This window comes from Solanum verrucosum, unplaced genomic scaffold, assembly GCF_900185275.1.
Source record: "Solanum verrucosum unplaced genomic scaffold, falcon-dt-bn FXZP01000277.1, whole genome shotgun sequence".
NCBI lineage: Eukaryota > Viridiplantae > Streptophyta > Magnoliopsida > Solanales > Solanaceae > Solanum > Solanum verrucosum.
This window is the reverse complement of record NW_026019945.1, coordinates 410,544-428,083: the sequence shown is the minus strand read 5'-3', so window position 1 is coordinate 428,083 and position 17,540 is coordinate 410,544. Positions and strand designations below refer to the sequence as shown.

The window sequence follows — 17,540 nt, the reverse complement described above, 5'->3', positions numbered from 1 at the left end:
AGCTAGGAATTTTCAGAGTAGATTATACAAGCATTCTCTTGATCAGACACAACAGAGAAGAAAACAGAAAAGATAGATGGATGGAAGCACAGTTGACGTAAGTTGCATAATTTCCCCCATGCTTGCACCATCTTATCAACCATATGTATGATGCATCCATCCATCACTTTACAATACACCCCCCCCCCCCAATCCCCACCCACCCCAACCATCCGAAATCATTATTTTTTGGTCGATCTAAAAAAAGAATGACATATATCAATTTGTTCAAATTTATGTGACATAATTTGATTAGACACAAAATTTAAGAAAGAAAAAAAGATTTTTGAAACTTGTGATTTGAAACAAACTTTAGATATTTGTGTGCTTCTAAATCGTTGGGGTAAAAGTTTATTTTTTTTTCTAATTAAAGAAAGGTAATATTCTTTTTGAGATGGAATAAAAGAAAGGTGTGCATCACGTACAAATTGAGACATAATGAGCACTAATTTAACTTAAATCTTACTCTCTCAAATTGGTTTGTCTTACTTTCTTTTTAGTACATTGAAAAAGAATATCTCTTTTCTTCTTTAGAAACTATGTTATAACCTTTTACATTATATATTTAAAAGACCACAATATTAAAAAACATTTTGATACATTTTTTATATGTATCAAATCTTTAGCTTAATACCACAAGATTCAAATCTTCGTTTTTATAGTCTATTGAAAACCATAAGTACTCCACTTATAGGATTACATCAAATATATATGCTGCGTCTGATCTTTATTTTTTTCTTAAAATCCGTCCATACTTAATCAAACACCTTCACATAAACTGTAACAACGAAACTAATAAATCACTACAATCAATACACAACTCACACAAGCAAACAAAGGATTTATGCAGAGGAAAATAGAAACTCTTATTCTTGTTATGATCATGAATTGATAAAAAAGGTGTACAGTATAGTAAAGTTTCTCTTGCGTGAATTGGTGTCAATACATCAACTATTAGTAACCATCTTATCAACCTGTCAAATACATCACCTACTACTCCCTAGCCATTAAAAATTAAAAAAGCCTCTTCCTTCTTTTCACTACTCAACAAAAATTAAAACTTCTTTTCTTGCCTACCATATACAGTGCTTTTCAGTTAATCATCTCCTCTATGCTTATTGACCTAAAAACCATAAGGATATGTCTAAACTTTACATCAAATCACCACTGATTAGTATAATGAAACAAGGCATGGCTACAACATGGTATAAAGAGAAACTTAGCTTCTGTATAATCATAGATTTTGAAGGTTGAAAATTCGAAACAATCAAAATTGAAGTAAGTTGAAAAGTCGAAACATTCAAAATTGTTGTGTAAAATTTCGTCCAAAAACTTGTCTGAGTATGTTTTTAGAAACTTGAAAATATTTTTGTACATAATTTTTTATCAAACATCTATTTGAAGTAAATTTTCATCTAAAATTTATGAAAAAAATGATAACTTAAAAAGATATAAATTTAAATTAAAAGAGAGGTGGTCCTAGGGATAAACACTAGACACGAGAGAGATCCCATTGTAGGGGGGTGGGGGGCAAAGTGGGTAACAAGAATAACCCTATTTTGACAACTTTGATGGTTTTGTTGAGGGGACAATTGGGCACAATTTAGGGCAATTGATTATGGTCCTATTTAAAAGACACAAAACAATAACAACAATTCTCATGCATGTTCAAGAATCTCCTCCTCCCCCTTCTTCCATAAAAAAAAAACAAAACCTCATATATATAAGAAATTTTAGGGGAATTAAAATAGTAGAATATGGTGTATACAACTTTTATTGATTGATTTCTCAGATGAATAATCAACTATTAGTTATTACTATCTCAAAAAGTCATTTTTTTTCAACAAAGAAAATAACTTTCTTGTTGGCCCCCATATCTTTTTCCAATTGTGACCACTTTCCATTAATACCAGAAATCTTTTGTAAAGTACAATAAGAAAATGCAACAAGATAAAGACTTTGATAAGGAATCATATAATAAAATAAACAAAAATGTTCTCTATAGTCTACAACTAAAGTACTAAAATGAAAAGGTGAAGCATGATTAGCATTATAAAGTGAAAGATAATGAAACCATCCACCATTACTACTAATACAAACAAACAATATGGTAGGGTTAATTAACACCTTTAATTGGAATATACATCATTTTCCCACTCCAAAGTGCCACTTACCTAACAATTTGGTAATACCATGAGAATCTTTCATCAACAACAACAATTAATATAATAATTAAAAATAAAAATAAGTTGATCAAGATCTTGCATTATACAAAGACTAGTTAACTTAAATACTATATATCATCAACCTAGTCCTCAATGTTAAAATTTAAAACATTCATATCAATAAGTAAAACAAAACAAACAAAAAAACCCATGAAATTTCAATACCTCAATTCATTGTCCTTCACCATGCAAATTTCTACTAGTACAACTTCACTAGAAAATCTTGTTATTTAGGGTGGGTTTTCTTTCCCCTAAACTTCACGCATTTTCTTCAGATCCCTCCTACACTATCAGTAGTCTTAATTACGTACCCTCTGAACTTGGCTATTCAACAGTAGTTTTTCTCAACGCCAAGACGAGATGGAAAAAAGAGGTTGATTTTGCCAACCTAAGAAGAAAGAATTACTCGAAACTCCTAGTTGATAGCCTTCAGAAGGATAATGTAGTCTCAAAAGAAGCTTAGCTTGTGATAATGCAAAAGGGCTTAAAGCAACATTACTAAATCCACAACTCCTCAACATAACTTCCCATGATCTAAACCTTTCATGTCTTTCTTTCCTTTTATCTCCTTCCATCGCCACGATATCAACAATCTCTCTCCCAAACCACACTTGTTCAACTGTCATCCTCTCTCGACTACCCGGTGGTAATGTAGCTTCCAATGAATCAAACACAGCCGTATAATAATCCAACGCCTCGATAAATCTTTGTAAAAAAAGAGGATGGTTATGATTTGCTTCCTTCTCCGCGATTGTAACAATTTTAGGGTTCATTGACTTAACCCTATGCAAAAAAATCCTTAATTTTTCGCGGTCTTTTAAAAGGCGGTGGAGATAGAAAACACAGTTGATAGCTAGGGTTTCATCAGGGAGGAGTACAATGGAGGAAATAATAGAAGGATCTTCATCGTGATCGCGATTATTATTATTATTGGCGATATAAAGAGGATGGAATTGAAATCTCAACCCTAATGAGTGAGCAAATTTAGCTAAACGATCACCTGTTCTACGAAGGGTATCAAGGTCATTTCCAGTACCGGTGATTCGAAGAGTAGGAGCAGGGTAACGATCAGCTAGTGCTTGCATTAACGGTGGCCATTGAACCCCGTGATTAATGTCGAAATCAACGATGTGGATTGCTTGATGATTACCGTTAATCGCTTCTAAAATCGCTTGATTAGCGGTTAATTGAGTAAACCTTATAAAAGGGGTAACTTGGTTTAGAGAAAGATATGATGATTGAATTAGAGCTAATGATGACGATGAAGAATCAGTTGGAGTTGTTTCAACAGGTGTCATGAAATGATTGGTGGTTGACGATATATAGCGGTTGAGGCGAAGGGAAAGTGCGCGAGTAAACTGATGGACTAACCGTTCAGTTGAATCACCAAAAGGAGAAGAGTTAGTTGATAATATGGTAAGGAGTCTTTTCGCGGCCGAGAAATCGGACCGCGAAATCAACTCCCCACAGCTAATGAGTAGCTGGCGGATTTGAATAGCTGGCGAAGTAATGGTGGTGGTGGTGGTGATAGTTGTAGTAGTAGCGGTGAATCTACGCCGTTGATGATCAGAAGATTCTTCATCATGATGAGGGTGAGATTGAGATGATGAAGAACCAAAGGATCCTAACATATCATTCAAATTTAACAACACTATTTCAGGTGAAAGGGAAAACCCTAGAGAGAGAAAGAATATGCTTATGAAAAGAGAAATAAAGGAGAGAGAGAGAAGGGAAAGAAAGGGGACCTGGGGTGAAGGACAGAGAGGTGTTCAATGATGGAGGAGGGGAAATTTATGGTTTTGGCATCTGAAAAATTATGTTGGTCGCGCTCTTTAAAAATATTGTAATGTTTTAATTTTTTTTTTAGAAGATATGACAGACACTCGATAACATTTTTAAAGAAATTGAATAAGCTGAAAACTAACATAGAGTTGGCATGAGTGGGAAAATGTGAAAATGATATAGGAACTATACTCTGGAGAGTCGTTTGATTGGTGGGATAAGATAAATAAGGATATTCCTTGAAATTACTAATGTCATTTAATTTTTAGTATAATAGAAGGATAAGATAATCCTGAAACTAAAATATTACTCACTATTAAACATAAGATAAAATAAGCTTATAAAATATCTCAAAATTGTTATTCTTATTCCACTAACTTAAAACCCGTAAAAATATGTGACACTATGTTAAGGAAGAGTAAATTCTGAGTTGTATGATTATGTGACAGAAGTAATTAATGCTAATTAATAAAGTACAAATAATTAAGGAAATGATTCTTTTAGACAAGGATAATTTGATATGAGGAGATCTAGCAGAATAATTAGTACTACAAAAGCTACTTAAACATTTAAGCTTATAGCAACAAAAACTAAAAAGTAGCTTTTGTTTTTGTACTTAAGATGCCAATTAGGTTGATAATGACTTGATTCTGATAGAATATCCATTTTGTTGACCATATATTATTTGTGGTTTCTCTGTGTGAAACTCCACGTTATTAGTCAGCCGACATATATAATATGCTTCTATATATCTTAATTAATTCTTAACTCTTTTAAAAAAACTAATAATAAGTACAGCTAAATGGGAATTGATTCTTTTAAATTAGGGCAATACTGTCCAAATATCGCACCAAATAGGGATTTTCTAAAACTACTATAATTTCAAATATATGATTGTGAATGAAATAACTTTATAGAGAAATTGTTCTCGATAAATCTTCGATATGATAACATGATTGCCAATGAATTATGCCAACCTATTCTATCAAAATATGGTTTTATCAATCTTAGTCTTAATTAAAAAAAAATAAAGTCCTATGGATATATATATATATATATATATATATATATATATATATATATATATATATATATATATCTTCTAGTTTGTTTTTTAAGAAAATGCAATTTAGAACGTTGGTTTTCCATTGCCGATCACATCGAACAAATTTATTATATATATATATATATATATATATATATATATATATATCTTGAAGTACAAGACGTGGAGGTTCAATATTGGATAACCCGATCTAGAATAGAGTAAGTTCACTTGAATCGAGTGTTTATTGAAAACAATATATCTACTGAAAGAGATAAGTTTGTGTATATTTTATGTACCCTCTTCAGACTCTCACTTTATGGGATTATATTGAGTATGTAGTTATTGCCGTTCAAGAATAGATGAAGTGTGTGTCTCCCATTCTATTAAACCCCAAAAATCAGATTATACGGTATATTGTCTAAAATCATATTATAATCAGGAGATAACAATTCATTCCTTCAACTTATGTAAAACATTTTAATATTTTCCCCTCTTGCACACCCGATGTATGGTTTTTGGTGTGTAAACAAACATAACATGATGGATCGTTCAACATTCGTAATTTCATGATCAATGTATTACTAAAAATCAGGCGAAAGCAGGATTTGAACTCCCTTTAATTTGTTATAAGTTGGATTTCTAAGTTGGGAAGACACGAACAAGATTAGAAATCTGTCTAACTTTGATATCATATTAAAACTATATTGAACGTTAATATATGACTTTTTCACTCGATTCCTTTGTGTGGGAAAGGAAAGGAAAGGGAAAAGTTGTCAAAGGACAGTACCACCTAACAACAACAAATACACGCAAAGCCTTAAATATGTCGAAAAACTTTACACACCACACGTAGTATACAATATATTTATATCTATATATATAAAATAATGTAACACTAGCTGAGTAACTGAGCCCCCCACCCCACCACCCAACCACCACCACTAAATAAGAATAATATAATTTCCTAGTTTGTCTCTATTTATTTTGCTTGGATACGACTTTAGTGGCTTTTCATTTCTCTTTTTGATGATGAGATATATGCAAATGTGGCTGCCTTACCACGTGGGGTTTAGGAACAATCCAAAGCATAGCTAATATACCTTAAAAATATACGAGGACAATTCACGATATAAAAAAGTAAATATTTATTATTAAAAAATTATTTATTCATATTATAACGTAATTATTTGATAAAATTGTGTTGATGGATACTTCTTGTGAATAAAGATGCTTGCTCGCCACTATATAGATTCCACTCCTCAAACTCCCAAATAAAAAACCCATGCTCAAACCTAAAAGAGGAAAACTAATATTGCTCCGTCTCATATTAATTAGTTGTTCACTTTCTTCAAACTCATCTATTTTGTTTATTTTTTCTATCACATCCGGATATAAAATAGTTGGTAATCGATGGGTTTTCATGAATATATATTAACTCAAGTTCGTAATACTATAAATTCATAAATTTCAAATGTTGAATCCTTCTAATCACGATCAAAACTCGAGAAGGGATGAAGTATCAATAAAGTAACAATATATGATTGTGGTACGTTGCACGTGAACTTTGTAAGAATAATTCATTGTCCTCAGCATCGTTATCTACTTTAAAAAGTAGTGAAATGAGATTTTGTAGTCGTGGGGTTAAGAGATCACACACAGATATATATATATATACTTTAGTACGTACATAAAATATACTCCTTACATAAACACTCAACCATATAAATCTAAAGACTTAGATTCACTTCTTTCTTTCTCTAAAATATCTAACAATTTACTAGCTCCTGTGTTATAAGAATATATTTTTGATTACTTATTTATAATATGTCTCAATCATCGAGTGATTTAAGTTAAATTTTTATCCTTAATTACATCCTGAACAAAATTTCAAGTTTAACAAATAGATGAACATAAAAAGAGATGAGATTGGGTAGAACATCAACAATAAGAGCATCATTTTGCCTTTGGCGAGATTCATCTTAAATTCAATTACATTACTCTCTTCATCTTATTTTATTCCAAGGTGTTACTGTTTGATGAAAAGTCATAATTTTCTTGGACCATTATTTTCTCAACTCTTTATTAATTTTTGAGCTATGGTACTTTTCATAGAATTATCAAATACAATAATTTTAGTTTTAATTAAAAAATTCGTACTAACATATGAAAGAGATGGTTGTTATTCTTGTTTTTATAACATATTACAAAAGATGAAAAGTGATTGTATATATTATATACCGTGTAAAAGAGTATAATGTTGTGATGTCTAAGTTTGATGCCTAAAAATGACAAGAGAACAAAAGGGAATATTACAAACTCCCAAATAGTAAGTTAAAAAAAATGTCTCTTTTATTCAATAATGTACATAACGTCGAGCAGTTCCTTTACAACTTTTGTTCTAATTAGGGTAACCTATATGCACACATGATTTGATTAATCAGAGGTATCGTGTGAAGTCGATGCTATTTTCAACTACTAGCCAATGAAATTAAATAAGTAAATTTATGTTATATATAATGTCAGTGTAAAGAATTTCTTACATTAGTAAGTTACTCGAATATATATATATAGGTAAGTCTCTCGTTAAAATATGAGCTTTGGTAATATTAAAACTCATTAATACTAACATTAATTAATTAGTAGTACTGTTGTAATTTCTTGTTTTTCGATTTTTGTTATTATTTGTTGTTTATTGTACTTTGATTATTGTATTGTATTTTTGTTATATTTTGCCGTGGCTTCTTCACTTCCATTTTTTTACCTAAACTATTTTGATATGTTTTCCCTTGAACCGAGGGTCCTTATTAAAACAACCTCTCTTCCTTCCAAATTAGGAGTAATATATGTGTAATATACTACTCTCTTCAAAACTTGTCATTTATAGCATTACACTGAATATATGTTATTGTTATTGTAGTTGTTCATATATATATGATATATAGTTGTATCAGACTTCTAATAACTAATAATTAATAATTTGAGGAATCCATGTTCCAACATGTTACATACGATAGATTACGCTAAGATTAAGACAATTAGAAAGTTATTTGATGATGTAAATGAGTATATCTTATACTAATGACGTAGATAACTTTAATACTTTTTTTTAATGTAATTTAATTTTCTTTTACACCAAACAAGTGAAACGATAATACCAAAGTATTGGTTCAATATCCCTCTCCCACATCAACTGATTTTAGTAGTAACATCGCGGGCTAGACATATTTGTCATATAACAAAAAAATAATCATTTTCATGAAGTTTTAGTTATGAAATCTCAAACGCATGAGCTAATTTAAATTATAGGACTAAATGTGGCTATTTATGAAAGAAAAAACCTTTGATTATTGGAAAAATTGTATGAAATAACAAACTATTAATTCAAATTAAATGTTATTGCCATAGTTTCTTTTATTTGTAATTCGCAGCAAACATTTCATGTTTTTTGTTATCCCATTTGTATACCGAAATATACAAATAGACCGAAATATACAAATGCAAGACTCATTTGTATACTGAAATATACAAATAGATCAAAATATACAAATGCATGACCCATTTGTATACCGAAATATACAAATGCATGACCCATTTGTATACCGAAATATACAAATGCAGAACCCATTGTATACTGAAATATACAAATAGACCGAAATATACAAATGCAGGACCCATTTGTATATCGAAATATACAAATGCAGGACCCATTTGTATACCGAAATATACAAATGCAAGACCCATTTGTATACCGAAATATGCAAATGCAGGACCTATTTGTATACCGAAATATACAAATGCAGGACCCATTTAATTTGTATATCGAAATATGCAAATGCAAAACCCATTTGTATACCGAAATATACAAATAAACCCAAATACAAATTTTTTATGTATATGTATACCGAAATATACAGATTAATAGCCATAGCAAACTTTACTATGGAGCACAATTATACAAACTATAATTATAACATACAAATATAATTTTTACGTTTGCTATATGTGAAAGTTGCTCTGGATTATATAGACAACCCATATTTTCTAGATTGACTTCTAAGCCCAAAATTGCATTCTCCTTCCTCCCATAGGCCCATATGTTCCTAATTTTGGTCAAAAGAGCCCACTCTAGGGTGTGCAAAAACCGATTTAACCAATAAATCGAACAAAACAAAACACTATTGGTTTATTGATATTGGGTTATTGGGCTAACGATTTATAAATGGTTTTGCAAAATTTTTTATTGGGTTATTGGTTCGGTTTCCGGTTTTATGATTTTTGTTAATGGTTAAACCGATAACCCAATAAGATTATACTAAATTTACTAGTCTTATTGTTAATGGTTAAGCGATTGTTACTTTCACACTTTTTTTTAATGGTTAAACGATTGTTACTTTCACACTTTTTCCTTTGAATGTGTCTAGTGTCTAAACTTGCAAGAAAAATGATTGTTACTTTCATGCCAAATGCTGGAAAAATCATATGATTTATATGCAAATTTTCTTTTCGTGTATATAATATATATGAGTATTTTTTTATTGGTTAAATCAAAAATCGAACCGTTAAGTACCATAAATCGATTAACCAAAAACCGATAAGAAATATGTTATTGGTTTGGTTATCAATTTGACGTATTTACAAACCGAAAATCGATAAACCGAACCAATAACGCATTAAATCGAACCGAACAGACCGATGCACACCCCTAGCCCACTCTATATTTTTGTTTTTCAAAAAATAAAAAATAAATATTGAAGCTTTTACACAATAAATTCCGAATAAGTTCAAGATGTTTAAATTTTTCAAAAACAAAACAAAACATTAAATTCGAAAAGGAAAGTATTACTTTATTTCTTGTATTCGGTTATTTAAATATTTAAAACATATTATTAGTGGCGACTATTATAGGTATTAGCACCGACTTATGTTACCAATAAAACATATTATTAGTGGAGACAATTATTAGTATTAGCGGCGACTAATGTTGCCACTAAAACAAATTATTAGTGGCGACTATTATAGGTATTAGCGGCGACTTATGTTGCCACTAAACGCTTTATTAGTGGCGACTATTATAAGTATTAGCGGCGACTTATGTTGCCACTAAAACATATTATTAGTGGCGACAATTATAGGTATTGACGGCGACTTATGTTGCCACTAAAATGTATTATTAGTGGCAACACTTATAGGATTGGCGGCGACTTATTTTGCCACCAAAACATATTATTAGTGGCGACTATTATATGCATTAGCAACGATTAATGTTGCCACTAAAACAAATTAATTGTGGCGACTATTATAGGTTTCAGCAGCGACTTATGTTGCCACTAAAATGCATTATTAGTGGCGACTATTATAGGTATTAGTGGCGACTTATGATGCCACTAAAACATATTATTAGTTCCGGGAGTACATTGCCTATTAAAGACAAAGGATAAAATCATATTAAGTTTTAACCTAATGCCTCGATTTTCTTATTTCATTTCTGAGTGTGTGGCATGACCTAAGTGTTACGACCCGATTTCGAAAACTAAGGTTTCGAAACCAATTTCGCAACTTTGGCAATTTTTGTTAGTTTTGGAAAAATTTATGATATGGAAGTCACCACTTAGTTTTTTAGGAAAAATTAAGAAAACCATTTAAAAAGGAGTATTTGAAAGAAAACATATTAAATAAAACCAGAGTCGGGTAAGGGTTCAAATAATTCTCTAAGGAAGGGTTTAGGCATCTTAGAGAATCCGCTAACACGCGGTTGACCGACGGATTTAAAATTTTGGCTAACTTTGTAAAAAAATGGTTCCTTAATTATAAAAATCTCATTTGAAACTTAGATAAAAATCTCTTAATACTTCTAAAAATCTCAAGAATAATCTTAACTTAAAACTTTTATCCATAGTCATGTTTCGAATCATACGATTAATTCTAACTCATAAACATGGATTAAAGGACCTTGTTTAACAACTACGAAAGGATATTAAAGATCCTTAAGTCATTCATACAAAATCCTAAGTTGAATTAAAAGACAACTAATTTATTCTAAGAAACTTAACAATTTTATCCTATTCAAGCGTTTGAGTCAAATAATCAACACAATCACTTAAGCGTGAATTTGAAAACTAATACTAACTATGAAAGAATATGAATAATTCTCAAGTTAGTCTTGAAGCTTAGATTGCCTAACTTAAAAGAGGTTTTTTAAAAATTTGAATGCTTAAATAAACAAATGACGAGATGGGAGAGCCATTAAAAACCTCCAAAGGATTCATCTAAGTTAATGAAAAAGTTAATAGAAGTTGGCATCAATGACAATAATAAGAAAATATGGACAAGACAACAACTAAACCGGCTGGATTTTCAGCCCATATCAAGTCCTTTTTGGGACTATATTGTCGATCTGTTGCTTCGTCAATTTTGGGTTTTCAACCCAATTTCTGCTTCTTGCTTAGCGATTGCTGGCGTTACTATGTAAATTGGACTTGTTAAAGTCCAATAATACTTAATTTTAATCCCTTTAGGGACTGCTGCTACTGCTTCGGTCAAATTGGGCTCTTTTAAGTCGAAATTTGCCAATTTTCAGCTTTTGGGAGTGTTGGAACTCTGCTATTAAGCTGCTGCCAGTGGTTTGGGTTTTAACCCATTAACATTAGCTTCCCTTTCACGTCTCGGATGAGGTTGACTCAAAAGAGAGGAGTATGCAAGAAAGGGGAGTCCATTGGACTCAAATGGATGTCACATGTGCAAAGAAAGAAAGAAAAGAGATTAATGTGCTAATCAACATACAAAAATGTTTAAGGAAAATGCTTCAAGAGCTCGTAGTGATTAAACCAACATAAGAAAATAAAAAATAAAATAATAAAAATAAAAAGGGAGGGGCACAGAAACTGAAATTTAACATTTTGGAGGAAAAGGAAATCATGCAACATTTTTTAGCAATGGACAAAATCTAATACAAAATGACACAAAATAAAATAAAATAGTGACACTATCACATACGTGGATGTGAACACATAGAAAACTAATCTCTCTCTTAATCAAGGTTTAGAAGCACATTGGTATTTAGACATTAAAATAAACTTTATTACAATCAGCCACATATAACAAAGGGAAAACATTGAAATTTAAACAAGAAATAACAATTTTTCACTCTAAAAATATTTTGTCTAATCTAAAATATCCAAAGAACTAAAAAAAAAGGCTTAAAATCTAATGAACACTTCTTTCTGTAAACTTTAAAGAACCTGAAAATAATAACATTCAACACAAGCTTTCTTTTCTAAATTATTATCCAAAAGCAGACATCAAACTTAGGCACACATAGACCAAGATATTAAAGGAATACAACTAAAGCAAACTTGAAAGGAAACATGTGCATGTTTCTATCAGTAGTGTACTTCCAACAAAACAAATAATTTTTTTTAAAAAAATAAACAGCTTATGGCAAAAAAAACAGAGAACAAATTTTCGCAACATGATAAATGTATAACTTTAGAGCCAACAAGCTCAAAATAGCATTTTCAGACCCAGCAACCCAATGTTAAAGAGCACAACTTATATTTCCAATTATATGCATTCAAACATGGTAGATGGAAGGGGTCTAAAGATTAGATTACGAACAAATCACATCTTTAATCTAAACTAACCAGTCCGAACTCATCAAGAACAACAACTAAAGCACGCACCAAAGGAAATCATTTTAGCTATGGAAAGTGAAGCCGAAACTAAGAGCTCGACTTAGGATCGACATAACTTATAAAATAAGAATCTAAAGAAGAAGTTGTTCAACATTTAATCCCCAGAATCTCAAAGATTGGCATACTAGTCATGTGCATATCAACATCTAGACAACTGACTATTCAAAAGAAGCTAAACATAAGGGTTGTCGTACATAAACAAGAAGATACGATGCTAGCGACCATCCCCTTTTCGACAATATGAATTTAATAACAAACAATATAAGACAGAGAACTGGACATATTTGAAACTTAAAGAGAAATATAGAAAAAAAAATAAAAATATAACTTCAATGATTCAGCTAAACATTATCTACAACAAATAAGTTGTTTTCATAATACTAAGATACTGGAAAGCAAGAACCAAATTTCTAGCAAATACGACAAACTAATCTGATCCCGTCACACAACAAAAATAAAATATATATATTAAGAAGAAGAAAGAATTACCTTTCGTTGAGCAGGAACTGGGATGACGAGTGGCAAGCAACGAGCTTCCACCACCAAATGAGCTTTTCCGGAAAGCTTGGATGAAAACTTCAAGGACGGGGCCTTATGAAAAATTTAAACCTTAAAGCTTTGGACTATCTAAATTGATTTCGTTGTAAACCTTATATCTCTTTCTATATCCATCCAGAACCCCCCTATTCAGTGAAATAACATGGGTATTTATAAGGAAAAACTAGGGTTCGGCGTTTGGGAAAAGGGCCAAGAAGTTGGATAAGAACAAGGCCCACGAATTTGAAAATTCCCTCCCAAATTCTCTCCAAGGACGGAAGAATATACCGAATTGATCCTCATTTCAAACGGATTGGAATGAGATGGAGGGTCTCGATCGATTGAGTGTCTTTGAGATGTTATGTCCCTCAATCTCACGCCACAAGGATGAAAATGCCTGCTGCTTTTACTGGAATAACGGCTGGAACAGTACTATCGGAGAGGGACGTTGAGGAACAAGACAAGAAAAGGCAGCATACTGCCTGTTGCCGCTGCTTTCCGTCCGTCTCCGTGAGATTTTCGTGTGCTGTTGTTTGCCTTCGTTGTTTGGAATAGTTGTTAACTCTTTGTTGAACAAAATAAATGGACCGGGTTAAGGGGAAATGGATTGGGTCAAGATTATTTAGAGTGGGAATTTGGCTGGGAAGGTTAATTGAAATTGAAACTTGGGTTCAAATTAGCAAGTTGGCCCAAAGCTTGGTTTAAAGTGAAATGGGATTGGCTAGCTTTGATTGGTGAATTCGACTAAAAAATTAAAATAAGTCGAATTAATATAATCAATTAACGAGCTTCTTAATTTTAACAAAATAAAATAACTATTTTGAAATAAAAGATCGACTATACCAATTAACTCATGAATTAGTGTGTGTGTGTATATATATATTAGAGAAATAAAACATACTCAATCAAAACATTATTTTTCGGTAAACTGATTTTCTCAAATATTCAATTAAAATGAAGAATATATATATAATCAATATAAAAACATATAATCTATATGAAAAATTGGAAAAAGTCTTGAAAAAATGATTTTGAAAGTTTTTTTTTTTTTTTCGAAAACAATTATTTTAAATTATTTGAAATTGAAGAAGCTTGGAAATTAATTCAATTGTGGAGGGTCAAAATTGGGTGTCAACACTAAGTACACTCACAAAGCCACAATGAAATGGGGAAGCATTGTGTCACCCCCCGAGCCTACACCCTGGGAGTGGCTAGCACTCGAAGACCATTGCTGGCCCCAAGCGAACCCTTGATCTGGCTTACTTAACTCAGCGAAAGACTTAACTCATCACATACACATTCATGAAGTAACTAGAATGTTATAAATGAACATTCAACTGGCCATAAAGGCAAACTCAAGTCTTTAACATATGAAATGAAAAGTAAAGACAACTGAATTGACTAACTGACTGTCTATCTGTCTATGAAGCCTCTAAACAATTGAGATGGATGTTGGGACAGGCCCCACAACATCCTAATGAACTAAGCTAGAAAGCAATGAAATGGATCCTCCGGAATGCAAGGAGGCTCACCAACTGACTCTGAGTGCTGAACCTGATCAACAAGACGCTGGATGCTGATCTTGGTTACATGTATCTGCATCATAATACGATGCAGGTCAACTGGCATCAGTACATTGAATGTACGAGTATGCGAGTTGAAATGCTAAAACAACATAAGCTAGAAAGAATCTGAGAGAAAATAAATAACTTACTTGGCTCAACTCAACTCAATCTGACTGAACTCATTTCAATATAAAGCAGTTTAAAAACAAGTGCAATATAAAGAAAAACTGTTTAAAAACATGATATCAACTCTGTGTGTATGCAAGATACAAATAACTCTGAGATGTATTTAAAAATACAATGAACTGACGTATATAAACATACAAAGTACTGATGTGGGAGTTTCTCTAACCAACAACCATCACATAAGAGCTATTGTGATGATACATCGATCTTCATCACGCTGCCAGCGCATCCTATACCCGGCCAAAGGTATAAGACTTGAACTGCCTAATGGATCTACTAGTCTATTTCGAAAAAGGTTCATCTAAAAAGTATGACTATTTTCTACCCATAATGGCTACATGGTTTAATTGGGCTGATAGTTGTATGAATTCTTCCCCATCGGTGCTCAATACTACTCTCGAAAATATACTAACTCTTTATGTTTTAAAAACATACTTCTTCTGTGATTTGAGATTATTGCTCAAAAGCTTAGCTCAAAGGTTATCTTGGAAATTTCAGTTTCCCTGTTTGCTTCATTTAGAAAGCTATTACTTTTTTTTTCTGAAAACTAGCCCGAAAGTTCTTTGAAAATCTCAGTTTCTGTTCTTATTTAAATGTGAAAACATTTATAAACTCTTTGGGAATACTTAGTCCCCATATACTTTTGAACAAAAGGACTTCAAACTTTACTCTTTACTCTTTACTGAACTCAAAGTTTTAAGTCTTAAAACAACGTTAAAACGTTTGTAAAAGACTTATGAAAACTTGAAATAAACTTCTCTTACTTGACTCTAGACTTTCATCTTAACTCTTGCTTGAATTGACTCTCAACTGATCCTTGAATTGAATTATAGATTCAAGGATTATGATTTGTGTTTGGAAAGATCTCATGATGTTTAGGATTGATTTCAAAGAGCTAAACTTGAGAAAAGTTACGAAATCATCATCTTGAAAAAAAGTTAGTAATGCGGAGATGTTTTTAAATAAATACTGGCGAAATTAAATTTTGAGATATAGGAGTCCGCGTCCTGTCCGCGACGCGGAGTCAATCTTTGTTCACTGGGGAACAAGTCCGCAACGCAGACTTGTTTGACGAAGCCTGCTCGACTTTTTCCTTCTTCATTTTCCAGCCCCAATTCGCCTAAACTCAAATATTTTCCTCAAATTCATTTTAGGTCCCGATACCCAGCGTATGTACTCAAGAACCTAACTCAAACTAACTCTAAAACACAACGTAAAGATCTCAGAAACTCCACAATTCAACCCAATTCAAGAACAACATTTAAATTCAAGAATTCATGTCAAGAACATCAACTTTTAAACTCTTTTAGGACGAATTGCGCTGAAACTAAAAATGTTTGGCGCATGGGTGAATGAACCCAACCTATGAGAGACTCACATACCTTGTAGGATCAACTTCTTGGCGAATCCACAACCAAAATCGATCGTTCTTGGTGAATCTTGTTTTTCTTCTTTCCTTTCTCTTGCGTTCTTTTTCCAAAAACCCTAACTCTAATTTTCAAAAGTGTAAACTGAACTAAATCAGTCTTGACCCCAATTATTTTACTAAGAAACGAATTTAATTAATTGGGTAAGGAAAAGACCAAACTACCCTTTAAAAATCCGGATTGGGCATTTCTTTATTCGAACATCCCAACTTACAAAGGACGTAACTCACTCTTACGAATTCGAAATCATGCAAACTTGGCGGCGTTAGAAAGATAAAAATAAGAGCTTTCCAACCACATCTGGAACTACACCTAACTCGTTCTTAGCTAGGAGTTATGGTCGATTGAAGTTTACCAAAATCTTAACTTTAACTTACTTATAAATTTCCAGATTTCCTTATACTTCCCAAAAATGATTATTTCAAGCTCTTAGCTTCTTTCTAGCTATTTCAAGTTGTGAGATGATACACATTGTGTATAGTCCCACCATTGTTTAAGGCATATTTACACATTTACAAAATAATTTTTAGGAATTGCACGACCTTCTTAGTCTTTCGTGTGTATTAACCAATGGATTTGACATCTTGAAAAAATGTTTTTTGGGCGTCCGTTAAAACCTTATTAATAGTGTGAGCTTGTCTCGAGGGGAAAACGTCTGCATTTTCAAGTTCAAACGAGGTCCAAAGCGGGATTAAATAAATTTACCATTTTACGTGTGCTATAATCCATGAATTTTAGGTGATACGTGATCTCGACAGATTTTCGGCCGAAATTTATTTTGGACGTCCGTTAAAACCTTATTAATGGCGTGAGTTGGTCCCGAGGGGCAAACGTCTGCATTTTCAATTTCAAGCGAGACTCAAAGCGGGAATGACCAAATTTTGGGTGATATGTTATCCCAATGGACTTTTAGCCAAACAAAATTGTGGGCGTCCGTTAAGACCTTATTAGTGGCATCAGTTGGTCTTGAGGTGCAAACGTCTGCATTTCAAGCTCAAACAAGGCCAGAGGGGGAATGACCAAATTTACCATTTTACGTG

At 32.1% G+C, this 17,540-nt stretch overlaps 2 protein-coding genes across 2 annotated transcripts in view; one reads left to right on the top strand and one right to left on the bottom strand.

The window, feature by feature from the left end:
* LOC125809295 (photosystem II 10 kDa polypeptide, chloroplastic) overlaps positions 1-17,540 on the top strand; it is a 204,526-nt gene that overhangs the window by 107,682 nt on the left and 79,304 nt on the right. The window lies entirely within an intron of this gene.
* On the bottom strand, positions 2,275-4,021 carry LOC125809164 (scarecrow-like protein 18). Its single transcript, XM_049488824.1, has one exon. The coding sequence runs from the start codon at positions 3,893-3,895 to the stop codon at positions 2,609-2,611; it is 1,287 nt and encodes a 428-aa protein (XP_049344781.1). The 5' UTR covers positions 3,896-4,021; the 3' UTR covers positions 2,275-2,608.